Source organism: Phymastichus coffea, unplaced genomic scaffold (assembly GCF_024137745.1).
Source record: "Phymastichus coffea isolate CEN01 unplaced genomic scaffold, Cenicafe_Pcof_1.1 PCOF00038, whole genome shotgun sequence".
Lineage (NCBI taxonomy): Eukaryota > Metazoa > Arthropoda > Insecta > Hymenoptera > Eulophidae > Phymastichus > Phymastichus coffea.
The window spans coordinates 2,424,460-2,448,002 of record NW_026706849.1 but is presented as its reverse complement, the minus strand read 5'-3'; the positions used below and the strand labels follow the sequence as shown (position 1 = coordinate 2,448,002).

Sequence of the window (23,543 nt, the reverse complement as noted above, 5' to 3'; positions counted from 1 at the left end):
TGCTATCTAAAATCATATGTCGTGAATTAAAATAAAAGAATAGAACCTAAACTATCTCAAGTGAAAAATAGTCGTGAATTTGTTCACAAGCTTGCCAAAGTAATACTAAAAATCTGATGATGTATTTTTGTCGTTAGATATTATATCATTGTTTACAAATGTGTCATGCAGTCTAATCATGACAAGTGTCAATTGCAGATTTGATCAGATTAGACTTAAGGTTTGGAAAATTCCGTTTAATGACCTAATTATGCGTGTAAAGTTTCTTTAGAGCAATATCTATTTCATATTTGACGGACAATATTATAAATTAACTGAAAGGCACGTCTATGGGGTTCACCGCTCTCCCCACTGTTCGCATACATTGTAATATATGTTCTTGAGACGGAATTGAGACGGCGGCTAATCTTGGGAAAAAATGCTTAACTCGTTTGAAGGAAGATCATAATTGCCTTATTCCAAATTGTATATTAGATATGTTGACGATGAATTCTTAATCTTTCAAAAACATCAAGCAGAGGCAGTCTTGCAGGTTTTTAATGATTATGATAAAAATTGGAAACTCACTAGAAAGATGGAAACAATAAAATATTTAACTTTTTAGATATGACAATCATAAAAGAAGGTTAAAAAATAATATCCAATTGGTATCAAAAACCAACAGCTTTCGTACGCTTGATAAATTTCTTATCAAATCATTACCTGCGTATAAGAAAAACATATTTTACAATTTGGTTGACCAAGCCTTTTTATTATCAGAGAACTTTCTTCAAGATGAAAATATCAACGCAATTATTAATATTTTATATATTATAACAATTATCTGGATTTATTGAAAAACATAAATATATGGATTACAAAATTAGGCTATATCGATAAAACAAATCAATTAAATAAGTCAAAATAGCTTCCCACCAATGATGAACGTCGATATTCCATATCATTCACATTATCATGCTATTGCTGCACATCTGAAATCATATGACATTCGTGCTGCCTCGTTAATTAATAAAACAATGTCATCCGTTGTGAAATTGAGAAAAAATGTCACAAAAAATGGACAGAATCAACTTTGTAGATAAATTATGCTGCGAGGATTGCGATGGTGATGATAATAATGATGATGATATAGGTTAAACGAAACGCGCTTAAAAAATCCGAGTCGACGAACGCAAAAAAAATGTGATAGATTGCCGTTGTGCTAAACATGCACATATATTACATGAAAATATTTAATGATAAGTTAAATTGAAATAATTTGCGAGCTACCGACTCTGAGTGCTACTAGAAAAGACAATTGATTTCCTAAATAATAAACATCAAATGTTACCCTACTAGTATTAATAAGAAAGATGACATTAGAGTTAATTATAATAATATGTATAATCCACTAATCCTATTCATAAGAAGGGGATGCAAAGAGTAGGTAATATGCCGATTGTACTACGAAATTTCAGCTAGTTGACAAACTCATTTTGAAATGACAAGACGGTTTTCATACTGTTGATTTGTGTAAGTTAAAAATTTAAATATGTTATTAATGTACTTCGTTTATTATTTTGTTGTTTATTCTAATTTTTTGTGTGCTTTAATAAAGCATTTCTGATGAGGGTGGCATATCTGGTCACCGAAACGTCAAAATATAATACAACGTATTAATCTGCAATGATCGAATATTATATTTATTTTACAAACAAATTCGGTTGAATAAAATATGAACGCCACGCGTCTTAATATTAGTTTTTTGTTATTGTAAAAAATCTTTGTTATAAAGATACCGTTAGTGTAGGACAAGGGGAGCATAAAGTAATGAAAATTTTATTGTTTTTCCTATTATATTTTAGTAACGGTTCAAGTTATTGAAACCAAAACTACTTAATAACCATTGGAAAACTGTACTTTCAAAGTATTCGTATAAAAAAATGATTGTATTGATTTTTTTTCAAAGTTATTCTTTTGATTATAAAATAGATTATGTACCTAGATCGGAAAAGTATTGGTCAGTCAATAATACATACGTGAAAATTAATAAATATCAGGCGAAGCCGAGGCCGCAGCTCGGTCGGTAACATGCTAATTTTGGCCTCGCTGAGCAAAAAAATAGCATACGCATCACGACCGGGAAATTGGCAAGACCGTAGCACGTGTATGATAGCCTCGGCTTCGCCTCGGTTGTCAATTCTCCTGTGCTACAGACTTATCAATGCGTCCCCAACCTAGGTACGCAATCTATTATTAAAAATCGTGTACTTTTCTAACAGAACTTTATGATTAAATATATGGCGGTAAACGTTTGTTACTTGTATAAAGTAAACACTCTTCATGTAAGCCATATCGTACAACCAATGGATAAAATCAATTATATTTTACGCGAAAAAGTAATACCTGGAGAACACGTATTACAAGTCTTTAAAGTAATGTTAATTTGCCCTGGAAAAAAATAGTACCAGGTCGGAAAAGTATTGGCAAATTTGTAGCACGTGAAAATTAACTACCGAGGCGAAACCTCTATTTCTACTATTTACGATAGCCTTTTGAATCGATCGACGTAGGATGTTATTTTATTTGCTGAGTATATCAAGGGATATTATTGATAGACATATGACACACGATAGGACCTACATTAAAATAGCTAGAGAGAAAACCACATGTTTTAAAAGTTAACTAAGCTAAAGGCTTTACTTCTTTTTCAAAACTATAAATGTTTGTCGCAACATGTTTAATCTTAAATTTTCATGAAAAAGCGTATAAGTTAGGTTTTTATAGCCCGAATTTCACCTAACTAAACGAGAATAATATATTTGGAGAATTTAACCGAAAAAGTGAAATTTTCAGTAGTCATAATTTTATGTTTTGATAAAACTTTTGTGCGCTTAAAATTTTTATAAGTATCGTTATTTTCCCGATTTTCAACTTTATATAGACTTCTTAGATGCTGAGTAATAAGCATTTGAAAATCGTGTTGTTTCACGTCAATTTTTCAGTATATAATTTTTTATTGAAATGGCAAATATCGACACAAGAAAAATTTGAATGTTCAAGTACATTTTCTTATTGGCCATGGCCTAAACAACAATAAAAAACTGTTCTAGAAACTTTAATAACAAAAATTCGCGATTCTGAAACTTGAAAAAATTGCATTTTTTCGTTTATAGATGTACAAAATTCAGTTGTTGGTTAACTTTTTCACTTCTAACGAAAACATCCTCTTTTTTTCTTCTTGTAGTTTTCGTACAATCTCCTTTTCTACAGATGAATACGCGAATGTAATTACAAAAAGCGCGTCACTTGCGATCGCCTTGGCTCAACCATAGATTGATTGCGTATTGCATACTACTAGAACCATCGGAACAGGCGCAAATGCAAATTTGCGTTGATAGAGGGAGTAGGTAACCGAGGTTTTTTACTAATCATCCGAAATGCTTTCATCTTTTAGAGACTGCACTGCAAATTTTCACTACTGAAATCTTTATTACTCATTGCGGAATAGCGTCATTACATTGACGCGAGGATAAATGCAAGTCAGTCAATAGAGAGATTAAACAACAACTGAACGTTCAGAATGGTTCTCTTTTTGTCAGCGCATTATAAAATAAGCGATATGGTATTGTAGTAGTCTGCTGTGTTATACGAACTTGACCTACTGAAGACGCGCAGTATCAGCAAACAAAATTTCTATGCTGGCGGTTATTTCTCTACGTAGACGCTTTCACTTTTTACAAATTGTCATTTAAGCTCTTAAATTAAAGTATCTTTTATTCAATCTTTCAGACTAATGGGAAATAAATGATACTACTATAATAATTTACGAAAATAAATCTTATAGGCTAAACTGAGAAAAATTTATTGTATACTTTGTTGCCTAGGCGTGTTAGTCAAGCTTAATACTGAAGGTAGACAGCACGTTAAACAATAGCCTACGGTTGGACGGTCAATTGTCAGGTCGACGAGGATACATAATTAGAAGAGTCTGAAGTGGAAAGCTGCATTGTGCACAGTAGCGCATTTACGACCCTATTTATGGAATATCCAAAAGACCCTTTACTGGCCGACTCTGGTGGGCGTCGAAGTAATTTTCAATGTCATTTCATAAGTTGGAATTATGGAATAAAATCGACGTATTAAATCATAGTGGTGTACAATAAAGTGAAGGACAATTTGGAAATAATTAATTTTATTATTTATGGTATTTTATATTTATTTTCGTTATGCAGGTAAGAAAAATTAAACAGCCGAGCTAATTTTTAACGTTTTCCAGTTATATCTTTATGAAAAAGTTATTTTTAATCGGTAGTAAAAATAATTTGAGTATTTTTTTCTATTTGTAACGCGAATCACCAGTACGCTACTCACCTGTATTTTTGCGCTCCAGTGTGTCAAACTAATATAAATTACATAATCCAATGCTATTTTAACTCTGATTCAAATTGTAGCTATAAAAGATTACGTGAGAAATCGTTCAAAAGGTTGTCGTTCCAGAAAGGATGTGCTATATGAGACATCAGGGAAGCGATCTCGTAACATTCAAAAAAAATTACGATGAGAAAAAGTTTAAGGCTTTAATTTAAGATCTCTATACATAGGAAAAATGAATCTAAATAAAATTCAAGCGGCACTGGCTTTTATAGGAACTATTTGGCACTTCTGTGGCTCGGAAAAGTACGCGTGCTTATTGCGATTCACACGCCCCGTCTCGTGTGATCTTTTCGCTTTAGCGACAACATACATTCACGCACAAGTCTCGTGATACGCTATTTCGATACGATGTGTGATTTTAAGCATGGTCGAGTCCCCGCGCATGGTGTATGGAAAAATAAAGTACACGCGCCACGGGAAGTAAAGTGACAAGCCCAAAACTCGTGTTTGTCAATTTATACGAGCTGTAAGCTTGCCAATGCTTTACCTCTCTAGACGTGCAATGCATTATAGATACGTGTGCAAGAAAGTGATTTCAACCTCGCTTCGCTCGGGGGCAAACGACCACTAAAGGTTTCAATCAATTTTTCGCACTGGTATCAAAATGTCATAATTTTAGTTGGATAATCATTGAAAAGTAAGCTATTAGTGAACTAAGGGGTTAATTGCTATAGTAGATATGAAAGGTTGAGTGATCATCAATGATTACACAACTTTTTAGTAAAAAATATCGCTCGTTTAATATTTTGTTGTTACATAAAACCTTGCAAACAATAATCGTCGAACGAATCGTACGACCACTCCCCTACTTTGCGATCACCATAGCTTTCTCTCGACCTTTCCAAATCTATATCTGAAACTTGCTCCAAAGTAGGTAAAGTCAATTGGCCCGCTGATTGGTTCTCCTGCTAATTGGGGGTTGTAACCACCGAGAAGGCCCCAAAACGGATGCTATAAAAACGCAGCCCCCGTTAGCTTCGGCTCACTTTGGACTGTGCTCTTGATCTTGTATCATCTGTGCTCTCGTACCTTTACCGTGCTTAATATTCATCTGTGCTCTCGTATATTTTTTGTGCTTTTGATTTTGTATTAATTGTGCTTTCGTACATTTTCTGCGCTCAATATTCGTCTGTGCTTTTGATCTTGTATCAATTGTGCTTTCGTACATTTGCTGTGCTCAATATTCGCCTGGACTCTTGAACTTGTATCAACTGTGCTCTCGTACATTTTCTGTGCTAAACATCCGCTTACAGTTGTGTGCTACGATCAGTGTTAACTTAGCTCCAGTGTGCTGATAGCATAGTGACGTACGTCGCATCTTCTCTTCAACATCACGCTCTGCGAACATCTTGCGAAGTTACCGTAAGTATTTTCTCCTTATTAATTATCGAGTTGCCATCTGACCTTTGCATTTCAAATTTCTTGTTATTGCAACTTTTATTTGTCTTTTCTAGTTGCAAGTTCAATAACACACGATTTCTTGCAAGTTTTTTTAGTTCGTTTCGATACTAGCGCGAGAGTGATTTGACCTTTGTATAAACCTTTGCGCCCGAGCGAAGCTAGACTGAATAGGTCACACAAGACTCATCACATTTCGTACTAGTATCGAAATATGATATTCGCATGTTTGATTGCAGCTTTAGCTAATGCTTTGCGTTTTCCTTTGAAAAGCGCGCTCTATTTGTTGCCGTGATACTAGCGCGTCGCAGTTCATATAGTGCGTGCATCAGTATGCGTGTCGAGCTTCGATGCCGCAACGTAACCTCTCTCTGTCCCTCTCTCGGCGTTGCGCGTTCTCCGTTCTCGTGGACGGCGGTGGTGGCGGCGGCATATCGCACAACTGCCTCCAGTGGTTTCGTCCAAACCGACTGCAGTCCGCTTGTAAAATTACCCGGGACATCGAAAATCAACCTTCGGTCAAGTCGTCTTCATTTAGCTTGAGGACGATGTCGCCAAGCCCTTGCTACTATTGCTCTCGCTGCTGACCTCGCGTAGCATTACTTCTTTAGTCTGTGAGTTAAAGCGCTGGCTTTGGGGTTTTTCTTTGATGACGCGCTAAAAAACTTCGTTTCGATATTACCTGCTTATCTATGTTTGTTGTGCGCGCTACGAAATTGTTTGTTTAGTCACGCGTTTAAACTGTGACTGAGACATTCGTTTTGCTTAGTTTACAGCTTGGTGCATTTGTGAATGAGTGATGTTTTGAAATACGGTGGTGGTTGGAACGTTTGGTCCGTTCACATTACCTTACTATCAAAACTGTGCAAAGATGCGTTTTACGAACGTATTATTGTTTTGCTTCGACGTTATTTCGAGTGAACGTGCAAAACAGATGTTTTGCTAAATATCTTTTTTATATTTAATGCTCGTCGCTTGCTTGTAAACTTTACCCAAATGTTGTTAAAAATTCAAATGTTGCTTAGTTGTCGTAAAGGGCATATTTTAGCCAAGTTTCTTTTTTTGGTTTTACAGGATTTTCTGTAAAATATATTTTTTTGTACAGACAAACATAATATAGACAGTTTTGCACGATTAGTGGAAAATTAGCTTGAGCTGGAGAGGTTAGAATCGAGTCCATTGTTGCGTCAACTATTCCAACGCTTATGTTTTTGATATATTAGACAATTACTAGGAATTTATTGAGTTTTTAGTGATATTCTTGTTAATTATTGCTATCTAAAATTATGTTTATTGAGCATGTACTTTTATTTTTTCACATATTGACTAATATTTTGTAAATGCATTCTGTAGTTCTACCTATAAACTTTGTGTTTACAGAAGCCTTCAGTTATACCAATCAGTCACAATGTGGTCTCAGGCAACTACGAAGAATACCTCGACTGCTGTCAAGAACCAAAAACCACGAACACTTGGTATGACTTCAGCCATAAGTATGGCTGAACCAAAGCCAAGTGATCTGACTAGAACGAGTGAACTCAAAGAATCTCTCAAACCGTATAATGTCTTTGAGTCGGAAGAAGAGCTTAACCATCGGATGGAGATTTTAAGTAAATTGAACTCCTTAGTCAAACAATGGATTCGTGACATAAGTATTGCCCGAAACATGCCACCAAATGTTGCTGATCAAGTAGGAGGCAAAATCTACACATTCGGATCCTACAGATTAGGTGTTCACCACAAAGGAGCAGACATTGATGCTTTATGTGTTGTACCCAAGCACATTAGTAGACAAGATTACTTCTCATCATTCTTCGATTTGTTGAAGGAGCAACATGAAGTCACAGAATTGAGGGTAAATTTTTGATTATGATTTTTAGTTGTCATTAGTCATTAGTCATTATTCAATTTTGGTTTTAAAATACAATTTACATTTTATAACTATTAAAATCTTTATTTTTCTTCAATTGTTTTTCATTTTGAGTAGTGATAGACCATAGTATGCTGTTTCAGGTAAAATTTTAATTATTATTTATCTGTATTTCTAGGCTGTTGAGGAAGCGTTTGTACCTGTAATAAAAATGAATTTTGATGGCATTGAGATTGATATGCTATTCGCAAAACTGGCCCTCAAGGAAGTTCCAGATTCTATGGACTTACGAGATGACATGTTGCTGAAAAATTTGGATCAGAAATGTGTCAGGAGTTTGAATGGCTGCCGAGTAACAGATGAAATTCTACGCTTAGTACCTAATATTGAGAATTTCAGGTTAGCCTTGCGTGCAATCAAATTATGGGCAAAAAGTAAGTTTCGATATTTTTATATATTAATAATGCTGTTTTCCGAATTTAGTTTATACTTTAATTTCTATATTGATTAATGTTTGTTTCAGAAAATGGCATCTACAGTAACGTTTTAGGTTATTTGGGAGGAGTATCTTGGGCAATGCTTGTCGCGAGAACTTGCCAGCTGTATCCAAACGCGGTAGCCGCAACTTTGATTGAGAAGTTTTTCCTCGTTTTCTCCCAGTGGAAGTGGCCTCAACCAGTTCTACTGAAATCACCAGAGAATGTCAATTTAGGTTTTCCTGTTTGGGACCCAAGGGTAAGTTGTTTTATTTTAAGAAACTTGAAGGAAATTTATTAATGTGTGTATTTCAATGTATAATTTTCATTTTAGATAAACGTGGCAGATAGGTACCACCTGATGCCAATCATCACCCCTGCCTACCCACAGCAGAATTCGACATTCAATGTTTCTGTATCAACGCGAACGGTCATGCAGGAAGCATTTGAAGTTGGATTGGCAGTCACAGAAGAAATCATTATGGGAAAAGCATCGTGGGACAAGTTGTTCGAGCCACCAAATTTCTTTGGAAAATACAGGCACTATATTATTGTGATGGCAAGTAGCTGTTCATCCGAGGATCAACTGAAGTGGTGTGGCCTTGTGGAGTCCAAGATTAGAACTTTGGTTGGATGTCTAGAGAGAAACCCTTTAATCACGTTGGCACACATTAACCCTGAATGTTTCCCACCACTATCTCCGGAAGCAGGCAAGCACATTTCCATGTGGTTCATAGGTTTGACTTTCAAAAAAGGCGAGAATCTTAATATCGACCTTACGTACGATATCAGGAACTTCGTAGATACCAGTAAGTATCCTTGTGAATAATCTTTTATTGTTTTTACTCTCATTGATTTATCAATCTCATTACTTTTTTATTTTTATCAGTTGAAAGGCATGCGGAACAAATCAACATTTTCAGGAATGGTATGGCTATAGAAGTAAAACACGTGAAACGAAGGGATTTGTCCAATTACGTTGCTTCTTCCTATTTAGTCAAACGCGAACGCAAAGTAAGTAATACGGGTTGTGAATTTACTAACAAATTCGTTAGCTGTATAAGGTGGAGTTCTACTTCGTTATCTTTATTTCAGACCTCGAGTAGCAATCAGAGGAATGGAAATGTTAGTGGAAATGGTGGTTCTCCTAGAAATCAACCTGACATAAACTCTAGAAAAAGGAAGTCTGACCAAACTTCTGAGAACAAAGACAAAAAAAGAAAAATCCAAGAGAACCACAATAAATCACAGGTTCAAACTAATGTTACGCAAGAGAAAGAAGACAACTCTATGGGGGCTATATCCATAGGAGACGATAGCAATTCGGAAGTCAGCATCGTGGGAGAGTATAAGCAGAAAACTACGAAAGATGTAATTATATGATTAAATATCAGTAAACTAGATTCATTTGATAATTAATATATACTTAGAAACAATTAAGAAATGTTATTAACATATATTTAGGGAGTGACATCATCGAAAACTAGGCCCGGTACAATGCCCCCAATAAGCAAACCACCAGCAGCGACTTCGGCAGTCGCCCAGGAACGATTCGTTTGTACTTGACCAGCTCCTCATGAAGCCACGACGACCACTTCGACAGTTGCTCTCCAAACGACCTCTACGGCGCTTCAGAGCCCTTTGAAACGCAAAGAGTTCTCGCGCCATCAACCACCACTGCCCACTGTGTAAATCCGTCAACCTAAACAACCATGCGCATTATTACAGTGAACTCAGCTAGTGACGGAGGCACTACCACCATAACAAACCAGCGTACACTTTTTCTTCGAAATAAAAAACGGTATGTACAGAAGAACATAAATAAGAGAGTAACACGACACACTCTCGCTCGACGAGAGTGCATTTTCTTAAAAGTTCGTGTTGTTTTTGCCAGCGTCGATGGTCGCGCTAACTTCGAGTGGGTTACTTTTACTTTTTCGGAGAAAAGTTTCATGCTTTTTTATATTATCAGAGGGTTGGTCCTTCTGTGCTATTCGATGAAAATTCAATGTAACGTAGTTAAATTTTCTGACTTTGCTTTTACAAAGTTTACATTTGTACACTGAGATATTTTGACCAATTATTTAATATTTGTATTGTAAGAGATACGTTACTTTTAGTTTGACAAAAACTTAAGTTTTAATAACGGGAACTTACGTGTAGCTAGATTTACATATTAATTTTACTTAATTGACTTGGCGTGGGAAGTTCCGAAAACTTTTGCAGACAGTTAACATGAACCGTTGAATTTTTCGTCGCGGATAGCAGAGAAAGAAACAATTCTGTGATAATAAGCTATGTATGTATAAAAAAGTATTAAATTTTTCATCACTTGTTTTGCGTTAGTTTTAGTTTCGTTACTGTCCTTATAAAACCGAACGTTCGACAACGTTACGGCGCGGGAAGGTGATTCTAGATGGTATAGATTATTGTAGTTATAAGAACCGGTGTGTTGCACGGTATGTACAAACTAAAATAAAAAAAGCAATTTAAAAAAAAAACCTAAAAAAATGGATTAACTTAGGTCAATGTATATTCAAATAAATTACGCAACGACTGTGAAACGAATTATGTCCATCGATCCTGGCAAATTCGAAGACGCGTGTTCCGTTTATAAAATTATATATATATATAAATATATATATATAGTTCGTAATTACTACACATACATATAAATATTATACTATATTTGTAAGTGCAGATGAGTGAGTGAATGAGCGAGAAATAAAGAAATATATCTGTAACTGGAACACCATTTGCGTAATCACAATGATTGATTTTGTAGTTTATCCTTCCTTTTGCTTATATTTTCGTATGATGGTTTCTTTGAGTAGAATATTTTTTTAAGCCTTGGTAATAATGATAAAAAAAAGAATAAAATAAACAAAAATACAAAATATTATCATGTTCCATTGCATGGAGTTTGCGAGTATCAGTTATATTGTATGTGCGATAATTTACTTTCTTCTTCTTTTTTTTTTAAATTTATCATTGAAAATTTTGTCGCTCATGTACAAAAGCGAAATCGTATCAAGTGTACCAACAGAATTTTACGTTCTGATAAATGAGCATACGTGTATAAATTATTATTTTAATTACATCTTACTCAAATAAAAATGGATCTACAGCATATATTGATGTTTTATATCTTATTTATTTAATATTAATTTAATCTTTTCATATATTATTTTGCCTCCCTATACTTTTGTCAAGCTTTTAGGATATCTCACATTAACTACTATAATGTGGATTCACGCCAACCTCAATTACTGGACCCAGACCTCCTGCATGGGCTCTATTTTTTGTGTAATATTCATTTATTAAATATGTTTAACATTTTGATTATTGTTCTATATAGAAAAATGAACCAGAAAAACGTAATACAACATTGAGATTCGTATGTCCTCTTTCAATAGGTGCCGCATCAGCAGTCCGAATAATATTTTAATACGGCGATTGCTTATAAACTAAATACTTACAAGCTAACATTCTTATCCTGGCTATTTACAAATGAGAAATCTCACAAATTATGTATGATACGTTATCGGGATTGGTAGTATTGATAATAATGTATTTGGTAGTTGTTTGTTACTCTTTGCTTTATCGAGTATTAATTTTGTATTTTTTAGTAGTTCAATTTTGTACAGGTCAGGAATTTGCTATCCGTGGATAGTCACTAGCATCTTTCAGTGTACAGGAAACTAAACATATTGACATCGTGATTTGATATTGTTGTTGAATTTTTTAAAGATGGTGCTTGTTTTGAAGTCGGACGTATCGTTTTACTAGCCTTGTACCTGCCCGATGGTAAATTATAGGTACGCTGTTGGCGTCTTGTACGTAGCCTTGGGCGTCCACGACTGTGAAGGACTTTGGTGGTTTAGGTTTTATTTGCATCGTTCTGTATAGTTTATGTTAATGACTGTGAAACAATTAATAAGCGGGTTACTATCAATTAGCATTTGCAAAATATTCGCGGGTCAGTTTGATTATACAGTTATCGATACGCGGTATGTTGGTATCGTTGTAGAGATCTTATTTACTGATATGGCATTTGTATTTTGAGCACGTAGTCCTGCGGTTATATGTAAATGTTAGTCCTGTGTGCTCCACACACTAAACTTATGAAGTACTAATAATCGATGCGTAATTTATTTTATTTTGCAATAAGCAGTGTGTAAAATTTTATTCAACGATTTTTTTTATACATACAGTTTTTTCGCATGAATAGTAATTACTGGTCCGACATATATCTCCAATAAAAATTTTTAAAAACACTTATCAATCAATAAGAATAAAATCACAAATTTATAGCCAAAGTAAAAACATCAGAGCAATAACGAGAACCTCGTTAGCACGTTCTACGATTTTTCATATGATAGCATATAATTTGAGCAATTAATGATTTTTGCAAATTTCTTCTATGATTGAATAATTGAAAACAATAATCTTGGGATTTAACTGATATATTTGCTCTAACATTATTAATAACATCGTGAAAAATGTTCGTATAAAACAAATAATGATTATTATAAGTAGGGTGGCTCAAACTATTTCAGAAAATATGCTTCAGAGTAATGAGGAATGCTTGGAACGACGATTTCCGTGCATATATATATATATATATATATATATATATAATATCCTACGATTAACGAAAATGTACAAACGTATCGACTTGGTAACTACAATACTTGATAAAACCGTAATAAATTGTACGCATATCATTTTGAAGTAAATAAAAATCTCAAATAAAAAAAATATTCATAAATCTTTTAATCCAATATGAATGTAACTACGAGTAGTTTTCATCAGTGATGAATTCAGTAGTTAGGATAAATTTATTTACGCAGATTCGTATATTTAGCTGAAGATAGAGAGCGCTTTGAGGTCTTCTGATTCCATGGCACACCCACGCAGAGCAATCAGCGACTAATTTAATATTTACCAAGCAAACACACGAAAAATGCGCACACGCAACTTTATTCAGCACAAAGGTGCATTTGAACGTACCGTGGAGTTGTGCGCTCGCGCGCCTGCGTAATTGTCGCGCCTCGTAAGTTCGTCGGCTGTTTCGCGCGACGGATACGCAACCAGTGGCAGAAAAGTGGCAGATGCCCGCCGGCGAGCTACACGTGCGCGAAGGCAACCGTCTTTTTTTTTTCATCTCTTGCAATTCCGAGCTTGCATATTTAAATAGTAGTATAAAGAAAAAACATTTTTTTTTTCGCATCTATAAATCTTACAACGGCAGTGCAAAGTTTGATTATCGTTGAATTATTTCAAGTAATTGGAAACATGATTCTTATATTTCATTTGAATAATTTATTCAAGAAAAAATAAAAACAAGTTGACGTTCACTTGTTCGCGTGTTGATAACTACGATTTTAAGAAGATGAGGTACAAGCACATCGTAACGATAGGCACTGTCCTAATCACTATCTTCGTCCTGTTGGCAGCTCTCATGTATTACTTTAATCAAGGTAAGAGACTTTTACACCGAGTATTTTACGCAGCGAATTCTCGTGCTAATACACTTTAGAACGTTAAAGTTTCCCTGCTAAAGCTTCTTCAATTTACCCGATACACATAGGAATTAAGAAAATATCATCAAGATTCGTTGATTTGACAACCATAAAAAGTCAGTACTTGCAAATAAAAGAATATTCAGTATTTTTTTGTATCGAAATATTAGATGAAGGAAGTGAGCGTAGCTTAATGCGCGAAAAAAAAGAATATTTACGAAGTCATATTTTAACTTGAAGCGAAGCGCACGTGGAGCGAAAACATTGTTTTTTTTTCTCGCATATTTTATCGATGATTCCATTCAACGCAACGTAGCTTTGTAAGAAAAGTTCATTTGCATTCGTAATACTCACATAAAAACGAATCTTATCTGAAGTGAGAATACTCTACAGAAATTTATAAGTCATTGTCATCAATTCTTTTACTTCGTGCTCAAAGTTTGACTTAAGATTGACGTTTATCTTGCATACTACGACAATGCAGCAAATTTACTGTTGTCTGTGACGTTTAATATTTACGTTCGCTCTCGCGTGTGCACCGAAGATGCATGATTCAGACGAGAAGTCAAAGTCAGCTTTCGTCTGATCACTTCACGGCAAATAAAATTCAATAATTTTTACTTAGGAAGGACGCTATTCGAGTTAGAGTACGGGTTTAAATTTAAGAATGCGAAAAATATATCATTCAAGATTGAACGCCGATAAACATGTAGCACTGGGTGATCGAACAGAGAAAGACACGAAGCGCCAGTAGAGTCAATGATAATCAAAAGCACTTAACTTCTTGAAGTGATATCCCCTTTGGATGGATCGAAGACAGTTGTTATTGAGACTTGGTCGCTGCGTCGAAGTTCAAATGCGAAAACTCACGAAGATGCCCGATGCCAAGGTCACCGTGTCCTTTTCTCCGGAAGATCAAGTTCGATTGCTACTTTGTCAAATCACGACGCGATAATTGACTTTGATTCTTCGCGAGACTTGACGTTGACATTAACGAGCTTCCAATCTTTTAATTTACATCCTCTGAGCTAATGTAAGTTGAAGTTTCGTAGCGTGATAATTGCCAGCGCCTAGCAATTAGTTTTGCTTCGCATGATTCGCTATGGTACGGCTCTTTTGATTACGTGCACGAAACTCGTTTGCGAATGAATTGAAATTACTTAAACGTCTGATCATTCGAACAAATGTGTTGATTAATTGGGAATTAATTGGCTCTGTATTATGAAAGCATGAAATTGAGAGAGACGAAAAACTTGGTCTTGACTTTAGTTTCATAATGCGTGGAATTTATTCTTCATTGATTGTATGATTAGAAGCGATTGATTGTGCACACAGCGTAAAAGCAGCGTAAAGGCAAATGTCATACGCGGTACTGCAATCTATGTGGATTGCAGTTTATTGAGATTAGGGATACCAAGCCTTGCTAGCCAACACTTGGTAAATTAGCAACCACAAATATTATTATAATGAATAATCGGCCACAAAGTAGATAATGCACTGTCCGACACTCAGTCTACACTCGCTAATATGCCTGCGCTCGGTGGTTATGAGACCAGAAAATGCTGTACTGCAATTTTATAAGTATACGCAATAATAGCCATATTCACTTTGCAATACCATACATCAAATAAAGATTATATTTTTCAAGTTACATTCTCATAATTAGTCATTTTTTGTACGCAATCGAATGCTACGGGCAGGAGCTTCAAGAAAACTTTCTAGAAGCGGGTTGTAAATATTATAAAAATACATATACAAAGATTGCCATCTCCAGAGGCGACGCGATGACTGAGCGTTTTGAGAAACTCTGTTTTTGTGTTTAACTTATCAAGTAGCAGTTTCGCGTGCACATTGCAAACTTGCAATTAAAAGAACTCGCCATACAGACGAATTGTGAGATCAACTGAAATTCAACTTAACAATTCCTTATATTACAGACAGCTGTTCAAAAGGTACGTTCCCTTGTGCAAACAGCACCATGTGTTTACCACAGCAAAAGTGGTGCAACGGTGAGATAGATTGTCCCGAGAAAGACGACGAGTCAATCACGTGCAGTAAGTGCAGTTTATGAAAAAATTACCATTTGATAGAGCAGTTGATTGTATTGCGATGAACGAATTTTTCGGTACTTTTTTTTATGACAGTTGACTTATTTGGAAATTGGAAATGGTACGAAGACATATTTTTAAACAATGAAACAAGACCCAAACCACGTTGTCCAAACGTAACTGATGGTGAGTGGATATTTATAATATTTCTTGGCTAAAAAGTAAATCTCACTTATTTATGTCTGCTATAATAAAAAATATATACATTTTATACGTACAGATAGTCCAGGCTACTTCACTAGTTGCATCTATGATAATTGCGTTATTGAATGTCAGGAATATGCTGAACATGAGTTTCCACCGACTTTTCTTGAAGGCGTTGCTTTGATGTGAGTTGTCTATTATATTAATTTAATATTACTTTAAAATAATAACAAAAAATTGCTTTCAGACGTTTTGAGAACAGCTCTATACCAGTTTTAAAATATAATTCGTTCGAGCGATATTCTCATTTAATGGAACTGTAAGTTTACATGTATCTTGACATCGGGTAATGACTGTTACATCAAACATATACATACACAAATAACACTAGATAAAGGCTGATATTTTAGAGAACTATTATTACGTATTATAATAATTCAGATTTTTAAAAAACCTTTATCTCTGACATATTAAAAAAAGAAAAACATAATTGAAACTTACTTCAGTGTTTTATAAAATGTAATATTACAAATTCACAGAATAACCAGTAATAGACCAAGTAGACTCGATAACAAATGTAGATGAATTAATTTTTCTATCTAATGTATAGTGATAAGTCGTTAGCAATTTTTACAATTTCCACAATATTTACAAATGAAAAAACATGTTACATTTGTTTTAAATCATATATGACTTAAGAAAATACCATTATCATTAAATTCTTATGCCATCTATTTAATAATTTTAATTGATAAAGTTCGCTCCTCATTAGAACGTAATACACGAAACTACAGCTGAACAACATAAAAATATAACCGAAAGTATTACGATGCTTTTAATTTGTTTATATACTAGGCATCTCGACAATAACACAATACGATTCCTCGAGCCCAACGTGTTTGCAAATCAGAAAGCTTTAACTTTGCTGTAAGTGGTGTAACTCAATGCATGGTCAGCCAAATAGTGGTCTGCTTCCCTCTCATTCTATCTTTCATTTTCAGCAAACTATCTCATAACAATATACGAGAAATCAGACAGGGCAATCTAAATGGTTTGATATCTTTGAACACATTAATATTAGATTTCAACGAAATTCATAGTTTGGATCTGAGTGATTTGGAAAATAGCGAAAATCTAACTTTATTGTGAGTACAGTGAAGGTAATGTGGTAGAGTGTCGAATAATTTAATGATTGAATTTCAGAGATCTAACTAGAAATCTATTAACGTCTTCAAACTTTTATTTACCATATCTTCCTGCGTTGAATGAACTGTAAGCTCATCAGTAATTATTTATTTAATCGATATAGATATTTATGTTTTTATTTTAATTCATATCACAGAAATTTAGACGAGAATCGACTGGAATGCATTACGAGCGACATGTTTTCCCGACTACCAATGTTATCGTCTTTGTAAGTTAACAGTATTAGTCAATTACAATCTTCTAAGTAAACGCACGACAGTTCTCTCTTCTGGCTACTGAGTTTAAGTTTCGATTTTGTCTACCTTATCAATTTATAATATTGAATTTTGTAATAATCTTTTGTCCTAGAACGCTGGAAAATAATTTAATTCAAACTATTTCTCCAGATGCTTTTGCAAATTTAGTTAATTTATTAGATTTGTAAGTATAGTAATGATTTTAATTGTAGCAAGTTTAATTCGTCTTTGTGTGAACGTGTTTTAAATTTGCAGAAACTTGATGCATAATCAAATTGTTACTGTACCTCCCAGCCTTTTTATGAGTACTCGAAATCTTTCGAAACTGTAAGTATCTTCTAATTTATTAAGTACGTAATGAATTGAAAAATAGATTTTCTTAAAATCCGCGGATAACATTATAGTATTTCAGCAATATTTGCAAATTCGAATGAGTTGAGATTTTAATAAGTGATAAGTGGAGAAACACTATTCAATCACAGTTATGTCTCCGTGTTAGACATTTCCATTTGCATAACTAGCCATAATTAACAGCGATTATTGCGAGGCTATTCCAACTCGCATAAATCGATATAAGCGCGATATAGTCCTTGAGCCGGACTACGTGATCAAACGTACTGTGCAAGCGTTAAGTGAAACGCCCATGCAAGTCTCTCTGTTTGCATTCTCGCCCATTCTGTATATCTATTTAAATGATGAAAATGCCAGTCTTAGGGTCTAAGATTCTTTGATATAGTAAATTATCACGTTTATAAGATAACCACGTGCGTAAATAAATGTGTAAATGATCATCTAGACAAGCAATAGTTATTAAGCTGATGATAACATATTGAATCATTAATGAATTTACAACGAATAATTTATTTTATCGTGTCTAGATTCAAACAAAAAAATTTCATTACTTTTTTAGGCAAATTGGGCATAATGAAGATTTATTGCCAGAAAATTTGTTACCGTCTTTATTACCTTTGAAAAACAGTATAAACTCACTGTAAATATTATGGTGTTACATAAGTATTTGTTGTAAACTTTTTACGTCAATTTAATATTTTTTCCATTTTTAGAAATGTCGAAGAGATAATTATGGACGATGTTGAAAAAGATTTTTTCAACGTATTTACTGGACTTGAATTTTTGTAAGTTATTAATAGTATTGTGAGATCAGAAATAAGTGTGCGCACTTTATCATAAAAGACTTTGATTACAGATATTTCAAACGCTTTCATTACTGTACGGCTTATGCTCCAAATGTTCAAAAATGCAAGCCGCCGAGCGACGGTAACATGAACGAAATTCAGCTGCAAATTTTACTGTTCACTCCTTTAAATTTTTTCTACTTTTACTTTCTTATTCTATTTATTTTATTCTATCCATATATACTGTTCAAAATATCCACGTATGTCGGATTACCTTGTCAATGTGTTACTTGTCATACGTTCATCGGTATAGCCAAGAAATCTTGATTTCATAATCACCTCTTCATTTTTTTATATTTCTACTACAGTATGTACCTGAACAATATAGCTCATTTTTATTATAATTTGCATGAAGATTCAACAATTTTGTTACTCATACGTACATGCATATAATTATGGAATATTTTTTTATTTCTTATATTTGTTTGTCGATCAATTATGCTCAACAAATAAATATTTCCTTAGAAATATTGTATTGTTTTATGTTTCGTTATGATATCCATAGATATTTCTTCTTAGTTTGAAAAGTCTGGCTTGTGAGTATTTTGCATAAAAAGAATAGAATTTCTTTAACATCGATATAAGTGCACTTAATACATCATTAATTAAACAACGTTTGTAACATTCTAAATATATTGCAAATGAAAAATGATTTTGAAAAATAAGCAGTATCAAAACGTTGAGTATTAACATTTTGTATACAAGTAGTCTTTTGACAAAGAAATCTGTTAAATTAATCAATACGAGATTTCACATTCTTGATCTCAACTTGTCAATTGATATTTAAAAACTGAATATTTGACGTTGATGTTATTCATAAAAAAACATATGATTGACTTATAAAGAAGCAGAATAAATTTCTTCATCTAATGCATGGAAATAAGTCTTTTGCGCATGTTATACGAGTACAAGGAAGACCTTACTTCTTTGTAGATGATGTTCAACTTAAAGTAACGTCCCTCTATTTATCGCATTCTGTATTATTATCGAATTATTGTTAAAATTGATATTTTTGTTATTTTCCCACAGGAGTTTCTTCATTATCGCATTTGCTGCGTAAACGATTACTTAGAATTGCTGTTTGGGGCATCTCTTGCGTTACGTGTCTGGGTAACGCTCTTGTGTTGTGGGGGAGGTTCACGGCCAAGGATGAGAATCGAGTTTTGAGTATAGTCATTAGAAATCTAGCAGGTATGTATTCCATTAATTAAATATAACGTAAATAGTCACCTTTTCTTATCAGTTCATCTTACATTACAGTATCCGATATGCTAATGGGACTTTACTTATTCATCATCGGAATCGAAGATATTCGCTTCCGCGACAATTACAAGCAAGAAGCAAGTGCGTGGATATCATCATGGTCTTGTACAATTATTGGTATGATTGCTATGGTATCGTCCGAGGTGAGAATCAGTCGTGTATCTTTTAAAAGTAGCAAATCATAGATATAATGTTCGTTTGAATTAGTTTAACAATCAGACTAGTACAAAACTATCTCTAGACGAATTTGGCTTCATACTTTCAAAATACTTCGATATTTTCATTAGCAGCAACTATAAATAATACTAAAATGAAATGCAGTGCTGAATCTAATACCAATGCGCACGTGAAATGAAAATCTTTGTTGCATTATCATTCTCATCTTAGAAAGTTGTTAAAACTGATCGTATAAATCGATGGCACGTTGAGTGAAATTCGTTTGTCGGATGAATTTACCGCGCTATCGATATTTTTCGACAATGCACAAATTAAAAATACATAGCAGACGAAGCATATTGAGAAAAGTCGTAAATAACAAGTAGTACGTTCTCACGCAATAAATAACGTCAAAGGCGAACAGCTTCTCCCACGCCTCGTCATGATTTCACTATGGGGCTCGTCCGCAGGTATCGGTGCTGATCTTGTCGTTCATGTCGGTGGAGCGATTTATGCTGATCGTAGCACCGTTGAGAGGTCACCGTGCCATGACCCCGCAAACCGCGGCTTCCTCCATGATCGCCGTCTGGGCCGTCGGGATCACTCTCGCTCTTATTCCCGGTAAGTCGCTCATGGTGAAAGTTACCATTTTTATATTTGTAACTTCACTTCCTTCATTTATTTATGCTGCACGTTCAATCAATTCTCTTATCATCCGTCGATCGGCTTTCACTCTTTCATCTCCCTTTGCTTCACGCTCTTTCAACGAAAATTCTCGCGACGTGGCCACAATTTTTGCTGCATATGATTTTTGCCGAAAATAAAAAATTAATGTTATGATAATCGAATTGAATTAGCAACGTCGTGTATGCATCGATATTTCGAAACGAACTTTTCAGCGATTCATTGGCGCAGCAGTACACGTTTTTATGGTTTGAACGGCATGTGCTTCCCGTTACACATAGATAATCCCTTTCTTGTTGGATGGGAATACTCAGCGTTCATTTTTCTTGGTCTCAATTTACTTGGGTAAGTTTGAATTGAATCAGCTGTTATAAAATATTACAATTTTATTTCTATTTTTTTCTTGTAAAAATAAAACTAAGTGCACATTCGTGTCGATTAAAATTTCTAATTGATATGTTTATTCCATTGATATAAATCAACTTGTGATATAACGGTTAAATTAACAGTAATGTAACTCTTCCCAATTGTAGTCTTGTCATCATTGGATACGTTTATGCTGGGATGTTTATAAGCATATGGAGAACTCGTCATGCTACTCCACTTTCAGTTGGTGATTCGGAATTCATTCTACGATTCTTCTTGATTGTGCTGACAGATGCTGTTTGCTGGGCACCCATAATTATCCTTAAAATTTTAGCTTTGACCGAATATCCAATTAATCGTAAGAATTTTTCAAATATTAAATACAAACATACGATTTCTATTGATTTGGCTATTATTTAAATTTTTCAGCTGATTTGAATTCTTGGGTGGTGATTTTTATTCTTCCGGTGAACAGCGCCGTCAATCCGTTACTGTACACGTTTACCACCCCGAAGTTTAGAGAAAGACTGGCTAAAGGATTGTTTGGAAGGGTGTGTGACATTGTATCTCGAAAGCAATCAAGAAGTGGTAAGAATCTCTTCACTAATTACTGAAAAATACAAATTATTAATTAATGTACTATTTTCAGAATCGCAAGTATCTAACGTGTACAACAGTAAAAATACAACATCGGGTACAGGTATTCCTAGAGATTCGTCCATAGAAGAGAAGCAAGTATCATCAAATAACATGAGAAATATGATATTGTGCATGCCGTCACCAAAAAAATCATCGATTGAAAAAGAAAAGGAAGATACTTCCTCGAATGAAATGAAAAATAAGAATATAATGCTGTGTATGTCTTCTCCTAGAAAATCTTTGGAGAAAGAATCGAAGAAAAACAAATCTACTGATGAGTTATATTTGGTAGATTAATATTTTGAATCTAGGCTTTACTTATTTTTTAAAATTTGAAAAGTTAAGAAGTTTTCAGTTGTTTTGAAAATGAATTATGAATGTAATGATCGATTAAATTTTTCTTTTCGAAGCAGGCTGATCATAAGGTTTGATGTTAAATAAACCACATAACAAATCAGTATTATCAATCTTAATCGCTTATGTAACTAGTATTATATATATGTGTAATTATATATTTTTAAAAGTAAAATAAAGGTGTCACTGATATGAATTTTTAGTTGTATCTTAATTCTGATTATTGATAATTACAAAACTGTAAAAATTATTCATTTGTATTATTCAATTTATTTTAATTAAATTTTTGAATTAAAATCTGAATTAAAGTTCATATTTTTTAGACGCGTATGTTTTTTCCAAATTTAATAATATTTTTCTAAGCAGTTGTAATATGCATATTGGTAATAATTATGCCCCTGCTATTTTCATTAAATTGTCTATAAATAATTTATTCGTAGTATTACTGCTTTTTTAATGAAAAATTTCTACTTTCAAATAATAGGGATTATGTTAAAACAATGAATGTGCTTGAAAAAATTATGCGGTAAGTCTTATTTGTGGTAAAGTTTAAAAATATTAAAAACCATTACAAAAAATAAGGTAAGTGATAATTATCGAATAAATTAGCAAACGCAACTATATATTTATTGAGTTATTAATATTTCAGTTATTTATTAATTTACATTTAGATTGCTGAAACGTATGTGTATTGTAACCATTGGTCAATCTGTTTCATTTCAAAGCATTTGATTGTCGATAATAATTATAAAATGTTTATAAAATGCTTAATAATTTTAAGAAATAACAGGTTCATTATCATAAAGAAAATTCCAGAATTTAAAAGCCACTACGCTAATTGATACTAAAATGCGTTTACATTTACAATTCTTTCGACAATTTAGTGGCTAAAAGTACAATTTTGTTCCATTGACGATCGATAGGTGCTGCCATCTATCTCTGTTCCAGCGCGGCAATAACTTCGAGTAAAACTCGCGCCGATTTCAGCCAGCCCACGTGACCAATTAAAAGTATAAGGCACATGCTGCTTCGGGCTCAACGCCGCGAAAACTGGCAATTAATCAATATCTAATCGTCGGCGGTCGGCCGCGTGCGCAATAATCAAAAGCCGAGCGAGCCTGCGATCTGCATCTGGCCTAGCTTTCCGCGTAGGCCAAGCCCAAATTATCATACAACGGCACGGTAAATCGGCCGGTATCGCACGTCGTACGGCCGGCCGAGAAACGAGAGCGTTATCCTCGCGGCCGATCGACGAGGTGTTAAAACTTGCACCCGGGCGCGACAGATTGTCACCGCGAAAAGGGAGGAAAGAAAAAAACGAAAAGAAAAAAGTATGTACACTCGCGAGATCCGAATCTCCTGGCGACAGGTCAACTGCATTCTCGCGGATACGCTTGCTGATGTATATCTTAATGGGCCGCCGCGTGAGCGCGAGAGAACTGCCGATAGTTCTCCCTTTGTCTGTTTTTTTTTTCTTTTTAACGTCACTGTTTTCGCTGCGCCCTC

General features: G+C 34.2%; 2 protein-coding genes across 7 annotated transcripts; both read left to right on the top strand.

Moving 5' to 3' along the window:
- Window positions 1–1,417: 1,417 nt before the first annotated feature.
- Window positions 1,418–11,281, top strand: LOC131663694 (poly(A) polymerase type 3). Of its 5 annotated transcripts, XM_058934240.1 has the most exons (10): window positions 1,447–1,512; window positions 3,227–3,389; window positions 3,867–4,214; window positions 7,195–7,669; window positions 7,863–8,118; window positions 8,208–8,419; window positions 8,495–8,969; window positions 9,050–9,174; window positions 9,256–9,531; window positions 9,625–11,281. In XM_058934240.1, the coding sequence occupies exons 4-10, from the start codon at window positions 7,223–7,225 to the stop codon at window positions 9,724–9,726; spliced, it is 1,893 nt and encodes a 630-aa protein (XP_058790223.1). In that variant the 5' UTR covers window positions 1,447–1,512; window positions 3,227–3,389; window positions 3,867–4,214; window positions 7,195–7,222; the 3' UTR covers window positions 9,727–11,281. The 5 variants fall into 5 exon arrangements, with proteins under 5 accessions (XP_058790220.1, XP_058790223.1, XP_058790222.1 ...); XM_058934239.1 differs by lacking the exon at window positions 3,227–3,389 and having other exon boundaries at window positions 1,470–1,512; XM_058934237.1 differs by lacking the exons at window positions 3,227–3,389; window positions 3,867–4,214 and having other exon boundaries at window positions 1,418–1,512.
- A 2,004-nt stretch (window positions 11,282–13,285) lies between these two features.
- LOC131663677 (relaxin receptor 1) lies at window positions 13,286–22,227 on the top strand. 2 transcript variants are annotated; one of them, XM_058934208.1, is made up of 21 exons: window positions 13,287–13,643; window positions 15,623–15,739; window positions 15,830–15,919; window positions 16,014–16,122; window positions 16,185–16,256; window positions 16,793–16,864; window positions 16,939–17,082; window positions 17,141–17,209; window positions 17,280–17,351; window positions 17,492–17,563; window positions 17,635–17,706; window positions 18,290–18,370; window positions 18,444–18,515; window positions 18,587–18,657; window positions 19,605–19,766; window positions 19,836–19,981; window positions 20,465–20,615; window positions 20,894–21,023; window positions 21,212–21,402; window positions 21,474–21,632; window positions 21,694–22,227. In XM_058934208.1, the coding sequence occupies exons 1-21, from the start codon at window positions 13,556–13,558 to the stop codon at window positions 21,978–21,980; spliced, it is 2,427 nt and encodes an 808-aa protein (XP_058790191.1). In that variant the 5' UTR covers window positions 13,287–13,555; the 3' UTR covers window positions 21,981–22,227. The 2 variants fall into 2 exon arrangements, with proteins under 2 accessions (XP_058790192.1, XP_058790191.1); XM_058934209.1 differs by lacking the exon at window positions 17,492–17,563 and having other exon boundaries at window positions 13,286–13,643; window positions 17,674–17,706.
- Window positions 22,228–23,543: the final 1,316 nt, after the last annotated feature.

Excerpts from the sequence above, each read along its gene's own strand:
- LOC131663677 (XM_058934208.1), top strand. The coding sequence starts at position 13,556 with ATGAGGTACAAGCACATCGTAACGATAGGCACTGTCCTAATCACTATC. Across the intron at positions 16,257-16,792 it reads TATTCTCATTTAATGGAACT|GCATCTCGACAATAACACAA; the intron begins GTAAGTTTACAT and ends TTTATATACTAG. Across the intron at positions 21,633-21,693 it reads TCGAAAGCAATCAAGAAGTG|AATCGCAAGTATCTAACGTG; the intron begins GTAAGAATCTCT and ends TACTATTTTCAG.
- LOC131663694 (XM_058934237.1), top strand. The coding sequence starts at position 7,223 with ATGTGGTCTCAGGCAACTACGAAGAATACCTCGACTGCTGTCAAGAAC. Across the intron at positions 8,420-8,494 it reads TTCCTGTTTGGGACCCAAGG|ATAAACGTGGCAGATAGGTA; the intron begins GTAAGTTGTTTT and ends TTTTCATTTTAG. Across the intron at positions 9,175-9,255 it reads TAGTCAAACGCGAACGCAAA|ACCTCGAGTAGCAATCAGAG; the intron begins GTAAGTAATACG and ends TCTTTATTTCAG.